The sequence below is a fragment of the Camponotus floridanus genome, unplaced genomic scaffold (genome assembly GCF_003227725.1).
Source record: "Camponotus floridanus strain SB8 unplaced genomic scaffold, Cflo_v7.5 scaffold278, whole genome shotgun sequence".
NCBI lineage: Eukaryota > Metazoa > Arthropoda > Insecta > Hymenoptera > Formicidae > Camponotus > Camponotus floridanus.
This window is the reverse complement of record NW_020229412.1, coordinates 48,352-71,132: the sequence shown is the minus strand read 5'-3', so window position 1 is coordinate 71,132 and position 22,781 is coordinate 48,352. Positions and strand designations below refer to the sequence as shown.

The 22,781-nt window shown below is 31.3% G+C and overlaps 1 protein-coding gene across 3 annotated transcripts in view; it reads left to right on the top strand.

Annotated features, from left to right (window-relative positions):
- The window catches only part of LOC105248801 (protein couch potato), a 78,740-nt gene that overhangs the window by 34,069 nt on the left and 21,890 nt on the right, over window positions 1-22,781 (top strand). For 2 of the 3 annotated variants that reach the window (XM_025409647.1, XM_025409649.1), the window contains exons 2-5: window positions 6,685-6,762; window positions 12,392-12,445; window positions 17,843-17,905; window positions 20,578-20,719. In XM_025409647.1, coding sequence (XP_025265432.1) covers window positions 6,685-6,762; window positions 12,392-12,445; window positions 17,843-17,905; window positions 20,578-20,719 — 337 coding nt within the window. The remainder of the gene's footprint in view (window positions 1-6,684; window positions 6,763-12,391; window positions 12,446-17,842; window positions 17,906-20,577; window positions 20,720-22,781) is intronic. The other variant, XM_025409648.1, reaches the window with a different exon arrangement.

Sequence of the window (22,781 nt, the reverse complement as noted above, 5' to 3'; positions counted from 1 at the left end):
ACCTCTCTCCTAAAAATGCATAGCATTCAAATATAGATAAGTGTTCCCTGCGCGACACGACCATCATAAAATCTGATATGCTGTTTGTAAGGAGATAATGCAAGTTATGTTTGTCGTATACTGACAAATCTATTGTGCGTGCATCTCTACGGGGGAGTAGATACACTGAAAACGAGCTCGTGCCCATCGAACCCCAGCTCCGGTATTTTATTTCGTCCCGCGTTAACGGAAGCACGCTCCTTGCTCGTCGGCGCGCCTCGGTTGGATCAGCGCTCGAAAATTCCACCCGCCGTAATTACGAGAAGATTAGATCGAGGAGTGCGAATATGCCAGCTGACGCGCCGCGTGAATATTCACGAACGTATATAATTGCGATTACGAAGATGATTTAATTACCGGGCACTGCGACGATTCGTCGCGTTGATTTCCGATTCGTCTTTATGGAAACTCTGTCTCAATTTCTGTATCTTTTACGATAGATATGATCTTTTTCGTATGTGACTTTAAAACGAAATTCAGCAATCGTCCACTATTGTATATTTGCAAATATTTTCCCGACATATTTGGAATATAAATTTGTTGGGACCGCGGCAAAAGAGATTTGGAGCAGAGAAAATTGTTCAAAGTGTCATAAAGAGACATTATAAGCATTATAAGCAGAGATAAAATTTAAGGAGTGCTTTTGCGGAATTTTGAGAATTTAGGTGGACTTCTAAATTGTTATAATCTTTAAAATACATGCGTTTTTTTTTTAAATATAATTTCTTGAAATCTTTTGCTCTTCTTTCATTAAAATTAATATAAGCGCTTTATCAGAATTCTGCTCCTAGAAATGCCTTCAATGTTTATCCGTAAATATCGCATCAAGTAATTGAAACATATTGATTTGAGAATGTGCACATTGCAAAAAATTGCACAATATACAATATTATCGAATTTCATATATTGCAACATATATGATCTCGAAATACACATTTTATATTTGAGCATCATGTTTAAGATCGCTTTTTAAAATTGATCTTTGTTTCCAGATAACACATTTTAAATAAAGTACTGCGCTTAGATTCATTAATTTCTGTTTCATGGAAAACTCGCATTGCATTATTTTGACCGCAATTGCGGTGAGCGGCTTTTTGCCTCTCTCGCTTTCGTCGGCTTTTAGTAAAAATGAATTAGCGACCCTCTTGTTAGCGGCACGAAAGCTCGCTAGTAGTCGTCATGCTAACCGTGAAAAATTAAAGAGACACGCTGTGCTGTGCGGTGCGGAACCGGTCACTTTTCACACGGCAGGATCGAGAGAGCGCGTCGCGGAAATCCGCGAACGCGCGGCCGGGAAAAGCGGCCGCAACTTTGTTCTTTCGCATTCTGGTATCACTGCGGCCGGTTTGGCGACCGAAACGTAAAATTGCTCGGATGCGCTCCAAATGCGACGTTTTCTTGTTGCGTGAAGTCCTACAGCACGCGCTTTCCGCATCGCGATGCAAATTAAACATAGTCCGATATGACCTCGTCATATCCTCGCTTTGACAAGCATCCTGCTTTTGTAAAGCGCGATAAAGTGTGTAAGAAAATACAAAGATATTTACTGCTGCTAAACTAGATTAAATATACCTGATTTAATCAAATTAACAAGAAATTATTACATAAAATAATATATATGTGTGAGCATGTATGATGCTCGTATGATTAAAAATGATTAAAGGATAAAAAATGTGTAAAGGGAATATCTTAAGATATATTTTTTTGTTAGCCTTAAAATATTGTTTTTATTATATTCACACACACACACACACATTTATTGCTATTCATACAAAATTATTTTTCTCTTTTATAATATCTATGTATAAAAAAAGTTTATCTTTAAATAATACATGTACCTGAAAAACATTTACTATTCACTAGCATTAATTTGATTCAATATTTTTGCATTCTCAATCCGCTGTATAAGTGCATTGAATATTTTTACTAGCGATTTGTCTGTTGTTTTCAACATAACAATATTGGTACTATAAAAAAATGAAATAATTTGTATCGGGAAAACTGTGATGTAGGATTCTATTTCATCACTATTTCCTGCAATAGTCTTTTATTACTGTTTTCCTACACTCACGAGTGTTTATATTCGTATTTGTGTATTAATACTGAATTAATACACTCATACATAAGCGTATTTATACGTACATATTGGAACTTCATCGAATTGAATAAATCTCCCGCGGCTTTGCTTCGTCTGTCTGTAAAGAGATATGCTTGTAATCGCGCATTTCCATTCGGAAACCCGGCGAAGCGTGCGTTTTACAAATTATTCCTCTCGGCGTATTCTCGAATTACCTGTAAATTCTGATTTGAAATTAATCAAACTCACCTACGTTTGATCAACGTTGCCAACACGTTATCGAGAGACAATAGAGCCAGACGGCTCTCTCGCCTGTACATTCACTAGGAGAAATAGTAATATAAAATACAATACGTTTGAAGCAATGTTTAGTTTATGCTGTCACGAATCGATTTCTTTCTGTATTTCCAACAGAATCAAAATTGCAATCTTCGGTATAAAAAATAGGTAGTTAAATAAATAGTATGAAATTGATAAAAACAAGAAAGATAACAAGCAAATGAAATAAAATGAAAGAAATTTTGACTTTCAATGAAATTAATTATTAAACTTAAAAAAAAGAGAGATTACAAAATTATAAGATTTATAAAAATAAATATAAAAATAATTATTAAATAAATGTTGAAGTATAAATAACGATATAATGATAATTTTCAAGAAATGAAAACTTAGAATACTAATTAATGTTGCAATTCCGATTTGTTTATCTATAATAATTTATAAGAAATTTTTACTTTCTGCTTATGACTTATAATAATATTATAATAATATATTAATAAGTACAATATGTGTCTGTGAGTGCGTGTGTGAGATAATTATTAAAATGTGAATACAGCATTTTATTTATTCGTGTATAGGTACAAAGATTTAAGAGAGAGACTATAATATTAACTGATTTAAAATCAGAAAATTATTTGATTTATTGTTAAGGCAATTTAACATGACAGTCATGGATGCCTGAAAAAAATCAATTCAAGAATGCAGATATTTTTTCTTGCATGGTCTTGCCCCTTTTCTGTCCTCGATGCTTCCTGTCGGAAATTAACGAGGGGACAGTAACGAATCACTGTCTTCCTTCTGCCACGTGCGGTCTTGAAATGAGCCGAGCATATGATTAATCTGTTGCTATTGTATTGTTATTTTTATCACACTAGAAACTAATTTACATCTACGTAATTTTGTAGCTATGAGTTATTGAAGAACTAGGGAAATTTAATTATCAGTCTTCAGGTAAATAGATAAAAAGCTATTATTTATTTTAAGTTTATGTGTTGAGAAATTTTAATATTTAAATATTCAAAAAATATATATTAATCAAAACATTACAAAAAGTAAATAATGAAACTTCCGCTTGGAGAAGAATCTATTTATAATTTATGGTTTTGTATATACATACATACATACATATATACATATATATATATATATATATATATATATATATATATATATATGGTTTTATTCATATTTATGATTTTATATATAAAAAAATCTGTATATATAAATTAATAAAAAACTATTATAGAAAGTCTTACATTTATCGTGCATGTGCGCGCTGATATACAGAATTATTTCTAAATACAACGGCTGCTAAAAGGGGAACATAAATATGGGACGAGGAGTGTCGCCAGCGGATGTGCAAGTGGCAGCACGGCATAGTTTTAAACATGAAACAATGAGAACTAGCGACATGGTCAGTTGCAATCGAGCTAGGAGTGGACTCGCTCGTATATGATCAATTATTATCATTTAGAAGCTACGCCTGACAAAACTCGGCTAAGATTGCGAATGCGCTTGAAATTTACAATGCGGAAAAGAAGCGAAGAAGAAGAATAGGAAACCGACAATTTTTTAGATAAAGATCTGATTAATGTGCACTGTGTTTAATTAGCGTAACGAACGAGTAATATATACTTGTAAGCATATGAAATAATAATACGATTTTGTTTTGTTGAAGAGAAATATACGTAAGAAATATGACGTAGGTCATCGTTTCAATTAAAAATATTACGCCGATTAAGAGAGCGGAAGATATATTTTGTATTTAAAGTAATTGCAATATATTATCATCTAAAATTAAAATTATAATAAAGATCATTAATTTGCTCACAAAAATTGGAATAAGAAATAATTAAAATATTAAATTAAAATGTTAAATTGTTTGGTTTCATAAAACTTCCTCAAAATAAGATAGTTTAAATTTCTAAATCCTAGAATCTCAATTTTTATATTTCCATCACTGCGAATTTTTTTCGTTATCGCGAAAAGCAATCTAATCTATCAATAAAAAAAATGGGAAAATTCTTGCATTTATCGAGCGATTACATTCCTCATGGATTTTATTATATTCTATATACTCTATCATATTCCATATAATTATTTTATAGTATTTAAAAATTGCTTTAATTGGATTGATTTTAGCTTCGCTTGAGTACAGAAGATTTATTCTGCGATCTAATCAGTTAATTATCAAGGAGAATAATACACATTCCTTTCTTGTTTCAATCAACTCACATTCCTTTCTTTTCAATCGAGTCAGCTCGATACTTAGAAGTACAGTAAAGTCTCAATAATTCCAAGTTTTGTAAAGTAAGTTTAAAGAGTTTAACTTACAATCAGAAAGAGTTAAAAGAAAAATTATTGATAGTTTGTTTAAAGTAAAGTAATTTCTTCTTTTTCTTCTTATTCGAATGATGCAAGCATACAATCCAAGATAAGCGTGTATCGAGTTTAATTTTATATTATATTATTTTTTTTATCTTTAATCTACTATTTTTTACGTTTACATTATCTTTATCTTTAATCTATTATTTTCTACGTTTTATGTAATCCGAGTTTATGGTAATGCTGATTAATTATGATCCTATTCAATCCCAACTATTGCGGTTTTATTATCTCTATTATCGTAAGTCATTTGATGATCGATAACGTGTCAATCGAAGGTGATGGAGATACAAAAACTGAGTGTTTTTATAAAAATTATGCCAGCAGCAGACCGAGACCTCAGTAATTAGAGCCGCGCGTGTACGCCATACTTTTATCACCGCCTCGGAGTTTCTTAACTTCATTAATTGCTGCAACCTCATTGCGGCAATTTGATGCTCCGCTCTAGAGATCATTATAAGTTAGGTGGCGAGACGCACTTACCGTTCGCACTTGCGTATATCTACGTCCGCGATATGCGCAGTGCGCGTTGCACGAGCGCATGTACATAGCTGCAGCAATTACTTAAGGCCCGTGCGATGTAAGACGTTCACGTAACTTGGCCAGCGAAACTTTACCGGTTACTGTCTTAGTCTCATCCATTAGTAGTACGATCCGACCTGCAACGCGGTTGCGGTTACGTGTCTTGCTTTAACGCTTTAGCGTCTCCACGCAACCAAGTTTTTATCAATATTGTACAAAGTTTGCTAGTGACAGGAGACGGTATACCGGCTATTAATTCGTGAATACTTAAAGAAAATTGATCAAATAATAGAGAGGGAAGAAGGTTACATTTGCGCGTTTTACAATAAACTTCTTCTCTCGAATATATCGAGTAATTTTCTTTTAAATTGTCGAAGTTATTTGAGATTATTTAATGTAATATTTTTTTCGTTGAAAAAATTTATTTTTTATACGAATTTTTTTTAATAATCTCAGTAGTTAACATTAATTGCATTTAGCATTATAATTTAATATTATATAGATAATATGCTTTAAATATAGATTATTATAAAGTTTAAAATCAATTACGCTTAAGGTCGAGAATAATGAATAATTGGAAATCATATAAACACACAATTGCTATTATATTTTTCTAATATTATAAATACACACACACACACACACACATATAGATGTATAAAATATATATTATATATATTATATATTATTATATTATATATATATATATATAAAATATAATAATATATAATATATATATATATATATATATATATATATATATATATACTCTTAACATGATGAATTATTAGCAATTAGCGTTCTTATTGAAATGAGAACATTTTATTAGCAATTATCTGCGTATCAATAGTTGAAGTTTGCTAGCTGCGTCAAATCAATTTCCTTTCTACATTGTTCCTTATGATGGTATTTAATATGAAAAGTCGATTTGCATTCTCTATTGTGGAAGAAACATTATCGCATTAATTTAAACACGCCAATGTTAACAATGAGTGGCCGGAAAGAATGATCAATATTGGGGGAGAAAAATATCTTCGGGAATCACTTCCGAAGATCTTTGAGCATTGAGCCATAATTAATTGGGCTCGGTGTTGTAAATTGCCGAATTAATGGCGAAATTAAAAAGGAAGACGAATGAGGGGGAGCGACTTCTTGCAGTCTCGAGGTATCTTACATTGATTCCGCAATTAGCTATCGATTCGTCTGATAGACGAAGACAGGAGTCAAATCGAGAAAGTCGACTCCCTTGCCTCCGAGTCATCTCGATATACGCCTCCTTCATCTTCTTTCTTTCTCTCTCTTTGTCGGCTGCTCTCTTTTCCTTTTAGATCCACAATTAGGTTAATTAACTCAATTATCGTTCTCTTTCTCCCTTGTTTCAGGTGCGCACCTTGTTCGTGAGCGGCTTGCCGATGGACACCAAGCCGAGGGAGCTCTATCTACTCTTCAGAGCGTACGAGGTGAGTCTCTAAGAATTTGCTCTCTTTCTCTATTTGTTTTATTTTATATATAGATACATTACTGTGCGATGTTGAGATCAAAGAGTAAAGCGCGAAAGGATTCAAGATTTTAGGAGCTAGATATTCTCTGATGTTGATGCGCGAAGACCTAATCGTAAATGCAAATGATATTGACCTGGATCTAAAGTTCAGATTAATATTTATCGCGACCGTATTTTATATGAAAAATAATACCGTCGAAAATGGAGCTCAAAAATTCGAGACTTTTGCGAATTGAAAGAAATTGGTGAAAAGCATGAATTACATAACTCTCAGGATGTTTTGATTTTAAAAATTTAAACGTGTTAGTTTTTTTATGTCTTGATGCTTTAAACTTTACGGTATTATACTACTAATGAAAATATATTATTAATTAATTTTACAATTAAATTATTTAATAACAATTATATATTTTATAATTAATTTGATTCTATCTTATTTATCATAGATTCATACATATAGATTTGAATATTCGAAGAGCTCTAGAAACACACGTTATATAATTGATTATATATTATTATATTGACGTTTTTTTCCAAGAAAATATGGGATTTGAGAAATGTCTTGTTTTTATCATTTTCGCATTAATTACTTCCGTATTTCGCGCCTGGCTCTTCGCATGTCACACTTAATTCGTTATGTTGAGGTTCAATAAGCTCATCTACATTTTATCGTTCTCGCGGCATCGCGCGAAACACAATGTTATGACTGAAGCGTTCGAACTGTATTCACAAGGGGAATATTCCCCTTATGAATCATGCTCGTCTACGCCGACCGCCCGTCGCGAGAGAGACGGTACTTCTCTATAACGTCATATTTGCACGGCTTGGTATCCTAGGTTAGTTTGTCTAGGGGGTTAATTATGTCGGTGCCAATTACGAGTTTGCGTTCCGAACTCCATCAGTAGAGGCGAAAAATCGATAGCGATTAGATCTGACGATAGTCTTTGTGTTCCACAATTTAACTATAAAAACGCTCATTATTTTTCTCATTCATATTGTGATTTTCTGAATTCAAAAGCGTAAATAAATAAAAAAAAAGTTATTTCAAACAAACAAAAATATTAAGAATTATATAAAAAATAAAATTAATCACATCTAATTGCTAACATCCTAATTGTTAAATCTCACTACTCTTTATCTATTTATTTATTTTATTATTTTGAAATTTTTATTATCATAGTAAGTGAAATGATTGAAGTGATTTTTGTAACGAATCTGCCGAAATTTGTCGAAGACTTTGCTACAAGTTTAAATACGATTCGTATATGTCTAGACCGAAATTCAATCACGGTTTAAGCTTACAGCGGTTAGAGAAGAAAGAAACCATGGTCATTTATAGCAGTGAAAGCAAAGACAACGGGGAAAAACGGGGAAATTGTTCTCGCTCCATTTGGAAATCTCCCTCGAAAGTTAAATCCGGGAGATTCTCTCGAGCGTGTCGTTATTCGCCGGCGAAAAAGACGGCGTAATGCGGCGGGTTTTTTTGCACTCCTTTTACTTCATTCTTGTTTTGTATATTCATGATATCATCGTGAGTAGTTTGTTCAAAGGGATTAGGATTAGTCGTATGCATATGTTTATATTTTTGTCGGTACTGCGAGCTCCAATGTGAACGAAGTATATATAGAGACGTCCGAGCATATCTTCTTTTTTACGTAACAATCTCTCAAGGCACTTTAAATAATTATTTTACACAGCGAAGTGTATGATGTTGAAGAGGCTTTTATTAAATTGGAATTATCTTAGTGTTCATACATATGCGGATAAAATTACATGCATATACTTGTATTAAATTATAACAGTTTAATAAATTAATAATAATTTTGAGACACAATTACAATAACATAGATACTATGTGAAAATTGATAAAACTAAATAAAAATAAAATTACTAATGCAATCACATAATGAACATCACATTGTGATATAACGTCGTATATGTATATTATTATGCTAATTGATCTCACTCTAAATATTGTTGTTTAAATTTTAAATTGATTTCCATTAGTTCTATAACTCTTTTAATGAATTTACAGATAAAGTTTTCTTACCGTAAATTTTACATTGATACTTTTTAGTATTTTCTCAAGTTTAATTACCTTCGTTAAAATTCTGTTAAAGTCTAAATTTACTTAAAATTAAATGAAAAATTTTATTATTTGTATTTATCCAGAAACTTAATGTGTTATATTTTTTTGTTTAGTCATTTATAATAATCATGCGCTTTCTGAATAATTTTAATAAATAAAATTTTAGATGCAACTTTTGATTGATGTATTCTGATTGATGTATTTTGTTTATAATACATTAGAAAATAATAATATTTATTTATATATAATTTCTTATGCGATTACGAAATATTATTTCCATTCATTTGCTTCTGTATTCTTGTGATGATATAAATAGAACTCTTCATTTTACAAACAAACAAAAAATTATTGCATATATACATGATAATATGCAATAAAGAAAGACATTATTAAAACAAGAAACCAAAATTGTATTACGATGTACAAATTATGAATGCGGAAAGCCGCGCGTTTTCTCATATAATGTTCATCGGCGACGGTGTAGAAATATATTGATGGCAGTTGTCTTATATACATAAATTACCACGACTTCTCGTATCAAGAGAGAACGCAATTTCTTGGCATCGATATGCCAACACATAACTGGCGACGAGGGACAATAAACCTTGAGAGGTGTGAGTGCGTTATTTTCGCTCGCGAATTTCTTGATTCACGCGCGAAGAGTCTTGTCGCATGAATCCGGATATTAATCGTCTTTGAAATATCGTAACATTAAACATGGTGCATAATATGTCGCGCAACCCGTTTCCCACGCGAATTTATGATGAATTTTCAGCACGCAGGAAGAAGAACCGAGCAGATTAGTCGCTCGTCGCTATAACGAAACTTTCAGAGGCGCGCAGAGAATTTGCACATTTTATCGAGCGAGCACAACATATGAACGGTGAAAGCTCGATTATACCCCCCGGAGGACCAGGTTTTTAATGACTGCAATATTTCATAGTTAAGGGAAGTTAATTAATAATGTGCCAGGCGCACGCGCCGAAAGCGTCAAAAATGTTGAAAATAAATATCTAGGAAATATTACATCTTTTGGTTAAATTTAAGATATATGTTTAGAAATGAAATGACAAGTAATAATAAAATTTATAGCATTACATGTATTAATATATATATATATATATATATATATGTTTTAATGAAAATTGCATAAAAACAATTGATTGATTCAATAGTTTTTATGCAATTTTCTAAAAATCTAAAACCAGATTTCCCTTTTCTGGATAATTAAGATTTTATATATATGTGCAATATTGAATTTTGAAGTGTTTGAAATGTTTGTCTCAGTTGATATTAAAAATTAAGTAGCGATATATTTTATAATTAGGAAAGATTGATGCGAGATTAAGATGATAGTGATTGCCAAGAATGTTGTAATAGATATCTGAGAAAATCTGCATACCAATTTATGCATCTAATCTAATGCGAAATGTGTCACGCAAAATAAAAATTTATCATTAATTTATCTGTGAATTATTAATGAAAAATTACACGAAGATAATCAATCCAATTAAATATTTTAAGTTCTGCAATTAATAAATGTTATATATTATAACACATATTCTTATAAACTTTAATTAATTAAAATTCATAAATTCATAAATTTATTATATATACCAGAAAACAATTTTTTTTTACATTATATTTTTAAATAATATTTTATTTAATATTTAAACGATGTAGAAATTCAATTGAATCCAAACAAAAGATGTACAATTTAGATCATTTCTATAATTCATTAGTGAGTTATGATACTTCTATAAATTGCGAAAATAGTAAAGTACTTTTTGCAGTCGATTCAACTTTAAACTCGAAAAACATTTTACGGTATGCCGAATAGGCAATTCGAGACTTACGGCATTCTCTAATTACAGCTTCGTTAATTAGCACTTCTATCATGATCGCGCGATTATTAACAGTTTGCTACTCTGGTAATGAGCACCGAGTTACAACGCTCGCATATAATCGAGTGTTCATCTCATGCATCATAAAAATTAAGGAAATGTTTTCACTGTAAGGATTTTTTATTTTTCGCGATAGTATGAAGCAACATAGTTACGATAACGCAATAATGAGACTTATTTAGCTCACGGTAAATTGAAACGCTCTTATGTATGATTAATAATTGGCTTTCCTCAACGCGAAATGGAGTAAGATACATTTGCAATGGGTCGCTTAATAATTTAAGTGATAGTCGAGAATTTCCCTGATATCTTAGAATTTGTGTCAAATATTTAAAATATGTGAATGTGTCGTGCTCCACTTTCCACTTTTCGATGCTTTGCTATTTTTAATGTCTTCGTAAATTCTGTCGCTAATGGATCCTCGATGAGATTTTGACCCAGTCTTCATGTATGCGCACTATATTTTCCAAAATAGAAAATGCATTTCTCTTGTACCTAGTTATTTATAAGTATTAGAAAGAAATGTAATGTTTTACAAGATCAAAAAAAATGTTAGATTTTAAAGATTACACTGTAATGGATATTATTTCCATAAATAAACTTAAATTGCGTCGATGCTAATGATCAATTTTGTCGTATTTGTGCGATCATATTTAAAAAGAATAAGAAAAAAGATTTTAGATTTATAGTAAATTTTTCCCAGCGAATTGCTTTTATAATGTCATTCGTTTTGATTATTTACAACATTTTACGCGTGTTTAACGCCAGACAATATTTGCACCTGTTTACATACATATATGGTATAATGATTTAAAACTTAAAAATAACAATCATCTTGCTCAATTTTCCAGATATGTATAACAATCCAACGCTCATGCGTCGAATTTTCATGCGCTTGACATTGTGTATGTGCGTGAAATCGATTTCACGTTTGTTAGAAACCAATTTCGTTTGTGTAAGATAAGAATAGGCATGACGATGTAACGCATGAAATATGGATTTGTGATTAATGGCATGATAATTACTACAGAAATGTACATCACACGTTATATCATGTCATCGAATTCAAATTCATGATAAAATGAGAACGAGATATTGGAGTTACAATGCGAAAATTTCAGAAAAGTTGATTTTCTAGAAATCGTTAATAAAAATAAAAAAAGCAGTTTTTTCCAAATTTACTTGTATTAAACGGGCTATTTTTTAAATTTTATCAAATTTCTCAAAAAAACACAATCAATATTTATATTATATTTAATCATTTAAAGATATAAAAGTAAAGCATATACAATAATTTGTATTTTTCAGTTTACAGTATAAGTGAAAAATAAATATGTACGCTTTGCTTTTATCTATAAATTTTTAATATAAATTTAAACATGAATTTTTTTATTGAATATAACTCTTTTAAATATAACTTAATTAAATATAAAATTTATTTAAACACATTCATATATAAACAATTCATATCACTAAATATAAAATTTATATTTTTTAAAGTTTAACAAATTTTTATTTTATCATATTACAATTATTTATCATGTATTTTAATATAAATACGTATATAAATCTTAATAATATTTTTCGTGTTTCAGGGGTATGAAGGGTCGCTACTAAAAGTCACGAGTAAAAATGGAAAAACAGCATCGGTAAGTTGTTATCGTTTAATTGACGAATTATGATTCGCTATTATTACATCTTCCATATATGTTTTTTTAATATCTACCCTGAAAAGCTCAGTAGTTTTTAAATAAATAAAATCTTTTTTATATCTAGATTCGCGTGTAAAGTAATTCGATATATACTATCGATATACACTATTTTTTCATGCGTTTGAGAAGACGGAAAGATAAAATTGGATCTCGGCTTTTCTTGAGCGAATTTCTACGAAATGTACATTTCGAGAAAATTCCAAATCAATTACGTGTAGGTGAAACTGGCGAAAACTCTCTCTCTCTTTTTTTTCTCTTTCTCTCTTTCCTTCTCTTTTTCTCTAGCACAAATATTCTCAAGAGAAAAACGAATGGGAAAAGTTGGTCAAACCGCAAGTTTTGATCGGATTTTCAGGATACGGAAATTTTATGTGATTTCATACAATGCTATTCATATCTGTCGATTTTTTATCGACTTCCTTATATTAACAATAAGATTGTATGCAATACATTAAATGTCACTTATGTACATAATAATCGCATATTTTTCCACAGGCTGATTGAATTAGAATTTATAGAAAGTTTACATTTATAAGAATAATAATTTACAAAAATTCGTAACTATATTATTTAAAAAAAAGCTAAATTATTAATTTTCTATGTATAAGAGATAATTATGACAAATATATTTCAATTCTTTTTTGTGCCATATTACATAAATTTTGGACTCTTGTGAATTAAAATTGCATTTTGAAATATGTCACAATGATTACTTAAAACAGTGGTTGATTATATAAAAGGTTTTTTTATATATATTCAAAGCGCGCTCATTGATTATGTGCGTCACGAAGTACTAAAAATACTTAATCAGAAAGAAATACATCAAATTTTATCATGCGGCAATGCCATCGCGCGCGTTCTATTCTATCCAATATAATCCCCCGAGATAACATTAATTTATGCGACGACGCTGGTACGGTACACGCGAGAGTATAGTGACGCCGTAAAATCCGTAATCCATAAACCACATTTTAACATTTTTTTAGTCTGATATTCACTTTTTTATATAGTCTTTACTTATATTTTGCGCGCACAATACATGCAACGACTTTTTAAAATAAAACCATACGATTATATCAACCGCAAAAGGATCGCATTTCATCCGAAGATTAAATAATTAATAATGAATGCAAAAAAAATTATACGGGACTATTACATATGGCAAAACTTTGAGTTCCCTTATCATTCTTTGGTTATGTTCTTCATAGTACAAATGTGATAAAAATTACTTCATAGTACGAATGTGATAAAAATTACGATATCTTTGAACGTATATAAAAATGAACGTATGATAAAAATTACGATATCTTTGAACGTATATAAATTTAGATTTATTTTATAATTTGTGAGTTGCAAGATAAGGTAAATTTAAAGATCTGGAAATTCTTGGATAGTTATAGATTTTTTGAGTTATCAATCTTGAAAGTTATGAATTCACATAGCACTATAGAACTTGAAAAATGTATTTTATATATATATATATATATATATATATATATATATATATATGGCATCTATCAACCTTTAATTTTATAAAAATATTTCTTTTAAATATATTATGATCTCTGATTTTCGAATTATATTCTCGGGCATATCTCAATTTTTTTTCATCTTTAAATATATTATATAGATCTAAATCTTAATTTAATAATTAAGTTCTTGAACAAAATCTATAAAGATTTCAAAATATTCGAATAAAAGATAATTATTTAAAAAAAAATCGATTTAGATTTTTAAAACGTATATTATTTAATATATTATTCTTTATATTCATAAAAAAATTCAAATTTTGTCTTTTTAAAGTCAAAGCTTGAAAAATTACGAGCTTTGGTTCGTTTCTGTAAACTCCATCTAAGTTCATTATTGATTATTAAGATGATTTGTAGAATATTACATGAAAAATGTAGTTAATAACATGTTTTCGTTCCTACGCGGTTTGACCTCGTAACTAGCGCGGAACGCAAGCAGTGGCTTGTAATGGCAGTAGTGTGATGTAATTGGATATAATATGAGCAGAATGCGAATAAAACAGGCGAAAGAGGTGTAGTCGAGAGGCATGATTTCCGTGTGAATAGTGCTTAAACCTCCTTGGCCACTGGCACGGTTGGGTACGACTGACTGTACGAATCGATACCGGGTCAGGCCAACCTTTCTGCTATTTGTTTCCTTCGGTCATCGTTGCACCGAGAAAAGCAGGAAAGAGGAGCAGTTTCTCTCAAAAAACAGCAATGTGATGAAAAGATTGTCAAATGTTGTTAGAAGCTTTTGTTGTCTCGCATTCTTCTATTATCTAGCGCAATGTGCCATTGCAGAGTTCGTACAAAGCCCTTTGTAGCTCGGTGATGATGATTTATCTCTGCGCGTTGGAGTCTTCTATAAGTTAAAATTTATCTTTTCTAGATTCAATTGATATTGCAGTTTTCTCGTTTTCACGCAATAACTCGATTCGATTTCAGCTTACAATTAATAGGATTAAATCGATCGTGTGATGAAAAAAAAGTACTTTCAAATAAAAATTTCACATCTGTTATTGATTGATTTGAAACAGTTTAAATTATAGATCGTGCAGTTATTGTTTTAAGCTTTGATTTTAATTTATTTGTGACGATTGAATAAGTGATATCAAGTATATTGAACAAGTAACATATTTATTTGTCTTTAAGGAAAACTTTTATTTCCCGTTATATTTCCATTTAACGCCAACGACATTTTTGGACGGTGAAATTAATATAATTATCATTTCCTTAACAATTTTATTAACGATAACCTTATAATAATGAATCATTAATTTATTTAAAACTTATCATATTATATGAGTCCCTCTACCAATATCAAGCATATCGATTTTACGTTCTATTTCATCACGTTTGAATCAATGACTTTTCTGTAAGGGAAAAAACGCTTTTCCAAAATGAATCAAAGTATATTAAATTTCAGAGCACACGTCGGCGTAGCTTTAAACACATGACAACCTTTTCTCTAAACAACGAGCGACGTTATAAAATCCGCGACGTTGGCGTTATCATAAATTCCCAAGCCTTTCGATTATACGTGACAGTGTTGTACTTTGTGTGTGCAAGGTAGTGCCTCTATATCTACTTCTATCTGGGGTTACGTGCATAATTGCATGCACATTTACATGGCCGTGGCGCATATGGGCGCGAGTTGTCGCCGCGGTGACGGCGGTGACGGCGACGCCACAAAGAACTCTGGCGCTCCAGAAGAAAAGCCGATACTAAAGCGTTGCACTATCGCGGTCCGTATATCAAGAGTGTATTGGTGTGCAACAACAAAAAAAAAAGAAAAAGAATGAAAATACGGGAGGAATCGATCGTCTCTGTCGGGCGTTTTGCACGCATGACCATTAACCTACATCACATCACGATGCATGTATTGATAAAAAACCGCTCGACGCGGCAAAACGATTACGTATTACGTTTGGGTATTCCGTGTTCCGATAAGAATAATTCCGTGAATTCGCGTAATGCACGCTAGTGAGGCAGGTCACACGCTTACACGTTGCAGCGTGGTTATATCTAATATTCGAATCGATAGAAACGGATTGCATTTGCCGTGGAATAAAAACGGGTCGGTCGGCGCGGTGCATACCACATTTGCGAGAATTGTGAATGTCTATTATATCCACCAGGTGAAAGTGCGGTAGATTTGTTTTTTTTTTGTTCGTGCTTTCAGCTGCGATAGCAATTCTAGCTTAGAATCTACGTGAATTATCAGATGAAACTATTATGACATTTAATGCGAATAATCAATGAGTCCTCTAATATTAAAATCTATCATCTCGTTCAGTAGATCATTACACGATCATTACATTTATTTTCCATCCTGTTGCAAAACTAAAAATGTTTTTAAAAGAATAATATATGTTTTATTTCTATCATATATTTAGCAATATATTACATTTAATACTAAACTAATACTAAGCTATTAAAGTTATGTTATTACCAATTATGGTTGATATTATATTAAGTTCAGAGCTAAAAAATATAATAAACAATTATTAATAAAAAATACAATAAAGAATTAATAGAAATTTCTATCTAGATAATTAAACACTATGTACATTGTGCGGCATGTATCTGTTTTTCGTTTTTGAAATGTTTCGAGATCGAGCGCACTCGATCGAGGTGAGATCCAATTTTATTCTTTCGGATGCATGAATATTCGAGGGACGCGGTGTGGAAATAAACGGCAGCGAGTAACGAATCCTCGCGTTAACGATCGGGCATTTCTGTCTCTCGCATCGTAGAATCGACACCTTCGATTTCACCCGTTGCAATCACGCGATGCATTATGAAGCGCAATAGGTTCACCTTGATGGCCGATCGTTAGTACGATTGATCCGTGCGTTTCTCAGGACGCTTGGCGTCCTCCATTGCTCCGTTAATTCCGTATAAACCGATGAAATCGATGCCGTTTACTGAATAAATTAGCGAATGCGCGCGCGCAGATAAAAGGACGAATGCTTATACTATGAGAAAGAAGCGATATGCAAATGGGAGCACGAGCAAGAGACAAAGAATGCACGATAAAGGTTCAACGAGATCTTTTAAATGATCAGTTGTCAAAATATTTCTTTTATGACTGCGACAGTATGCCGAAGTATTTTTACATTTACTTGTAAGAAACTATAAATATATATAAAATTAAATTAAATTAATTAAAATTAAATATATATAAAATTAGAGTTTAACACATTTATATAATTTCACATTTCATTATCAATTATATGATATTTATTCCTATGTTAATTTGCAAGTAACGTATGAATAGCTACCTTATTTACAGTAGAAGCAAAAATTTAAAGATGCAGAATAAAGATATTCTTGCAAATTAAGTTTTAGAGGTGCAAACAAGCAACAAAACTTCTTCATCTAACTTCAAGTGGATTTTAACAGAATCTTAACTACAGCCTTATCAAGTTAATATTAAAAGTAAATATTATAAAGTTGCAGTAAAAAATTACCTTTATTAATATCCTTCCATAAACCTTTGCTTCAGAATTAAATGAGAAATTTGTCTTCATGCAGTAGTTGCGAATTACTCTGTTGCGTAGTATTTATTAATCTCATATAGCATGTATTATGAATAATGCGATAAATGTTCCCAAATGGATACAATGATAAGAACAGGTCGAGAAATGCGTCGGCGATTTTAAGCTCGTTCGTTGGCGAACTAACATTAAGCGCTTGCATAATAAACACCCGTCGAGAGAAAAAGAGGAAAAAGAGAGACGAAGAGAAAGAGAGAGAGAGATGCTATTCGTGGATGCGATGAATAAAGTGCTTCTTGTTATGTTCTCTTTTTTCGTTTCAGCCGGTGGGATTCGTGACTTTTCACACGAGGGCAGGCGCGGAGGCGGCGAAGCAGGATTTGCAGGTAATAGCCCTTTTCTCGCAGGCATCCGCGAGGCGAAGCAGGTGGGGAAAAGGTGGTAGAGTCTCGTACAGGAATCTTAGGGTTGATGCGCGGTTGATATAGTATACATATGCAAAGACATTCATTTACGTACAGATTATGCCCGGCATTTCGTTTCTTTTTCTTTTTTTTTTTTTTTACGAATCCACCCTGCCTTAGACTCTCCAGCTGGCACGGGTTAATGCTGTCTTTAGCTCTTATGTCTATTAGTTATATCTATTTATTACACTCTCTCTCTATCTGACTACTGTTTATCTCTCCTTCTATATCTATCGTAGTTTTTCTATCTTTCTAATTTTTTCTCATTGGGACCAAATAGTATGTACTACCTTTTGTCTACCTGTATGCGTACCAAGACGTATCGTAATAACGCTGCACCGTGTGGCATTTTTTTATCGTACGTATATATACATATATACGTACATGCATACATACATACATATATACATTCATACATACATACATACATACATATATACACATGTGCGCGCGCGCGCGCGCGCGCGCGCGCGCGCACACACACACACACACACACACACACATATAATGTTGTTTGCTGAGATAAACGTATCACCTAATTACATATACATATATTTAAATATATACACATATATATATATATATATATATATATATATATATGTATGTATCTATATAAATACACATATGTGTATATGTATATGTACCTGTAAATATATATATATATATATATATTTATGTGAGGTGATCACCTTTGGTTCGAAAATATTTCTATAGCTTGTGTGTGTGTTACGCGATATATTTTGAAATGTATTGTATATCAAGCGCAAAGTAACTTACGTTGTGTCGACTGGATCGAATTTTCTGGTGTAACCGTTAAGTTGGTCACCCCATGCAGCTCTACCATACCGTTGCAACTGACCTCACGCAATCTGCAATGTTACATAACCCGAGTATGGCAACGGTATATCGCTATACGTACAAATGTACGTATCGCGTAGAAAAACATCCTTTTGTCGGATGGACACATTCGCTGGAAACACTGTAGTATGGACTAACGAGCGACCCACCTTATGAATACACATACTAGAAAAGAACACATATACACACGTACACATAGATACACATGTACACGAATATACATGTACACGCCCTTGTGCTAATTTCCCTTCCATCCAGCGTATGATCCTATACTATTATTATATCTACATCACTTTCGTCACTAGCCATCAATAATTTGACCAGTTTTTTATTTAATTTCGCAAGCATGGAACGTATATTGTGAAATCTAAATATCACGTTTAATATAATTTTTTTGGTCTTCTAATCTTGTTGTCTGTACATAGTATAAAAACATTAGTATAAACACATCTTTTAATAAAAACAATTAGTATAAAAACATCTTTTATATGCACGGGAAATTTATATTTATCATAAAACTTTTTAAATTTTTTTAAAGGATAAAATATTTTTATATATATTTAAATTTCTCTAGTTAAGTGGCAAAAAATATTAAATGGAACAGAGGAAGATGTTGTTACGTTTTATTCTAATAAAATTAATAAGATTTAATAAGATTTTTAAACAGATTACATAACACAATCTGTAATTAGTAAATCTGCACGTTCGCAAATTCATAGGATTAGTGTTAACAATTTACATTATTGTTTTATTAATATATCTTTATATGTCTTTGTAAAAATTTATAAATATTTAACAAATAATATTAATTAATATTAATTATTATTTTATAACAAATAATATTAAATAAGTAACTAATAAGTATAATTTTTCTATTATTTTACAAAAATTACAAATTGGAAAAATAATAGCATATAAATTTATCTGCAGTTTTATACTATTGTTATTAGTTTGAAAAAACTAGACAGAAAAAAGTGAACTATGTATTTTGATTGAATATCCACTGATCGCGATGGCACGATCATGGAATATTGATTAGTGTGTATTTTCGAATTTAAACATCAATCTATCCCACTTTCGCGTAAAATTCACGGCAAAATGGACGATGTCACCAAAATATATCAATAGAAAATAGACTATCGCAGAGAAGACGGGAATAGCATTATTGGAGTAGAATAGCGTGAGCTCAATATTTCTGTTAACTTTGTTATGCATTAAATGATCGTAGAATTGCAGAAATTTGAACGAAAATTATTACTTTTAAAATAAATTTAAACTTTTAAAATAAAACTGATAAAGTGGGATAAAGTTTCTGTAATATATAAATAACAGTTTCTGTATGTAATATGAATTTGTAATATATTAATTGTAAAAGTAGTAAACTTTTGTATTATGGCATAAACACGTAATTTTCACTCGCGCAATAAACCACTTTTTATAAGTTATTTACAGAATACACATTCTGCTTTTTAATTAAAAGATCACTTTTAAAATATCGCAAAAGGAAATAAAGTTGTTTTTAGAAAGAAACATGCAAAATCTATTATAAACATAATTTTATTTTATATAAAAAATTAACTGGACACGACTAGTGACGAAAAAAGGCCTTCACTCTCTTTGCTCTCTTCTTTTATTATTTTTTTCTCTGTCTTATCTTTTTGCCTCTTACTACACTACCACCATCCATCCACGTGTGTGCTCCCGATTTACTAATTTAGGGAATCTATTTGCAGCAGGGGGTTAGATTCGATCCTGATATGCCACAAACCATACGTTTGGAATTTGCAAAAAGTAACACAAAGGTTAGCAAACCCAAGCAACCAGCCGCTGCAGCAGCCACCTCGCACCCCGCTCTGATGCACCCTTTAACGGGACGTAAGTATGCACCGCCACTCGTTCACTCGCTGGATACGTCTCACTTACTATTTCTCACCCACTGCACCGACTACAAAGTGTCCCACCTCCTGTTGTCGGCTCTTTTTTTCAAAAGAAATTTTTTTTTTACATAAATACCCTCCCACGCCCCTCTTCCCGTCCGCGACTACGGGATCTGTGAGATCTCGTTGTCGAGAATTGTACGACAATCGATTGAAGTACGGAGGGGTTTCTCGTGGCAAACCTCTGCATTTAACATCGACTTTACAACGTGTAAGATGTACACACTATATATGTACAAAGCGACATGCGGTTAGACAATGGCTTTTATATAGCGCAAATTATCACGCGCATTAACCGTGACGATAATAATATCTGCGTTGAGTATAGACGATCCCTGATTTCTGTAGTGAATATTCATTGCGCGAATCCGCAACTCGTCTAAAGTTAACACGCTGTTATTTTCTCAGATAACATTAGAAACCTTTGTTCTCTTGTAATTGTAACTCGTTTGTTTATTTACTTACCTACTTCTCTTCATTCGTAATTATTTAAATTTTAAGTTGTTAAATTGATTTTTTTTACTTTGCAGTTTAACAATTCTAAAGTTGTTAAATTTTAAAAATTATTTATTGAATATTTTATTGTTTGTTGGATTTTTTGTATACTTATAATATGTTTTGGAAAAACAATTACTATATATATATATATATATATATATATATATATATATCTGACAAATTGATATTTAATATATATTAATTTTTAATAAATTCTCAGATATTTCATTCTCGTTTAAATATTGAAAAGTTCGGATCATTTGGGCCAAAATTAACTGTGTTTATAATTACTTGATCTAACTAGCAACAAGCAGTATTTAAATGTCTAACAATAAGTATGTTAATCAGCTTTTCCTAATGTTCGAAAGATGTATGTACACCTGCGTACTTCTATCGTTGTTGGGCATGCATTCTTTCAAGCTATCCTGGGTATATATCTTGCGAATTGCACATTCCTGTGTGCATATTATTGATATTTAAAATTATATTTTTAATCATTTCCGCCCATGTGCATTACGCGGTGCAGATGGATGGAAAATATATATTAATTAAAGCTACAATTATATATAATAATAGATGATACAAATTTATCCGTTGAGTCTGAATCAGGATCTTTGCATTATGCATTTTGAAGTATTATTTATATATAAAAATATTGTACATATTAATCCATTCGGAAAAAAATCTATCAAACGATTGAAAATCATACGAAAAATAAGAAATGCAAACTTTTTTTTGCATTCTTATTCGTGTATAATATACTTAGACGATATTATTCTAAGTGAGCTTGTGATTGAAATTTATTTGATGGCAAATATAATTTATAATAATATGCGACTTATGCGGTATACAACTATACAAGATTGAGAAAAGTGAAAAATCCACAATATGTTTTAAATAAAAACAAAAGAAAGATGCGACCGTGAACGGGTGTGAATCGGGGTAATATGGTATACATATATATATATTTTTTATCGATCGCGGAGAATAGTATGAAAAGAATAAAGTACGAATAAAGTTGAATAAATCTCAGAGATCTATATGTTTACGAGCTGCGTGCGTGTGTGCGTTTTACGCGCGTAATAAATATGTATTTGTGTCACATTGCGGAAACAGACTTACCGGATGGGTAAAGCGCATCAGTTTTCAAAGAAACTACGGCTGCGATAAATCTTACTGTCGCACGCGCGTCGTCTGATTTTTGTATCGTATATAAAAGATCGTCTTTATTTTTCTATAATATTTGAACGCAATTTGATATCATTTTCGCCATTTATTATCAACATTAATGAGACAAATGGATTCGAGTGATATCAAATGATTATAATGGTTCATATAATAAAATTAAAAAATGAGAGAGATTTTATAAATATCTGTTACTTGCAGGTGTTAAAAACGTTTTCTCAAATAATATTTTTCGTAGATTATAAAATAACCTAAACACTTATATAGTCTGTGTGTTTCGAATTTTAGATAGTAAAGAACAATTATTTAATCGATTA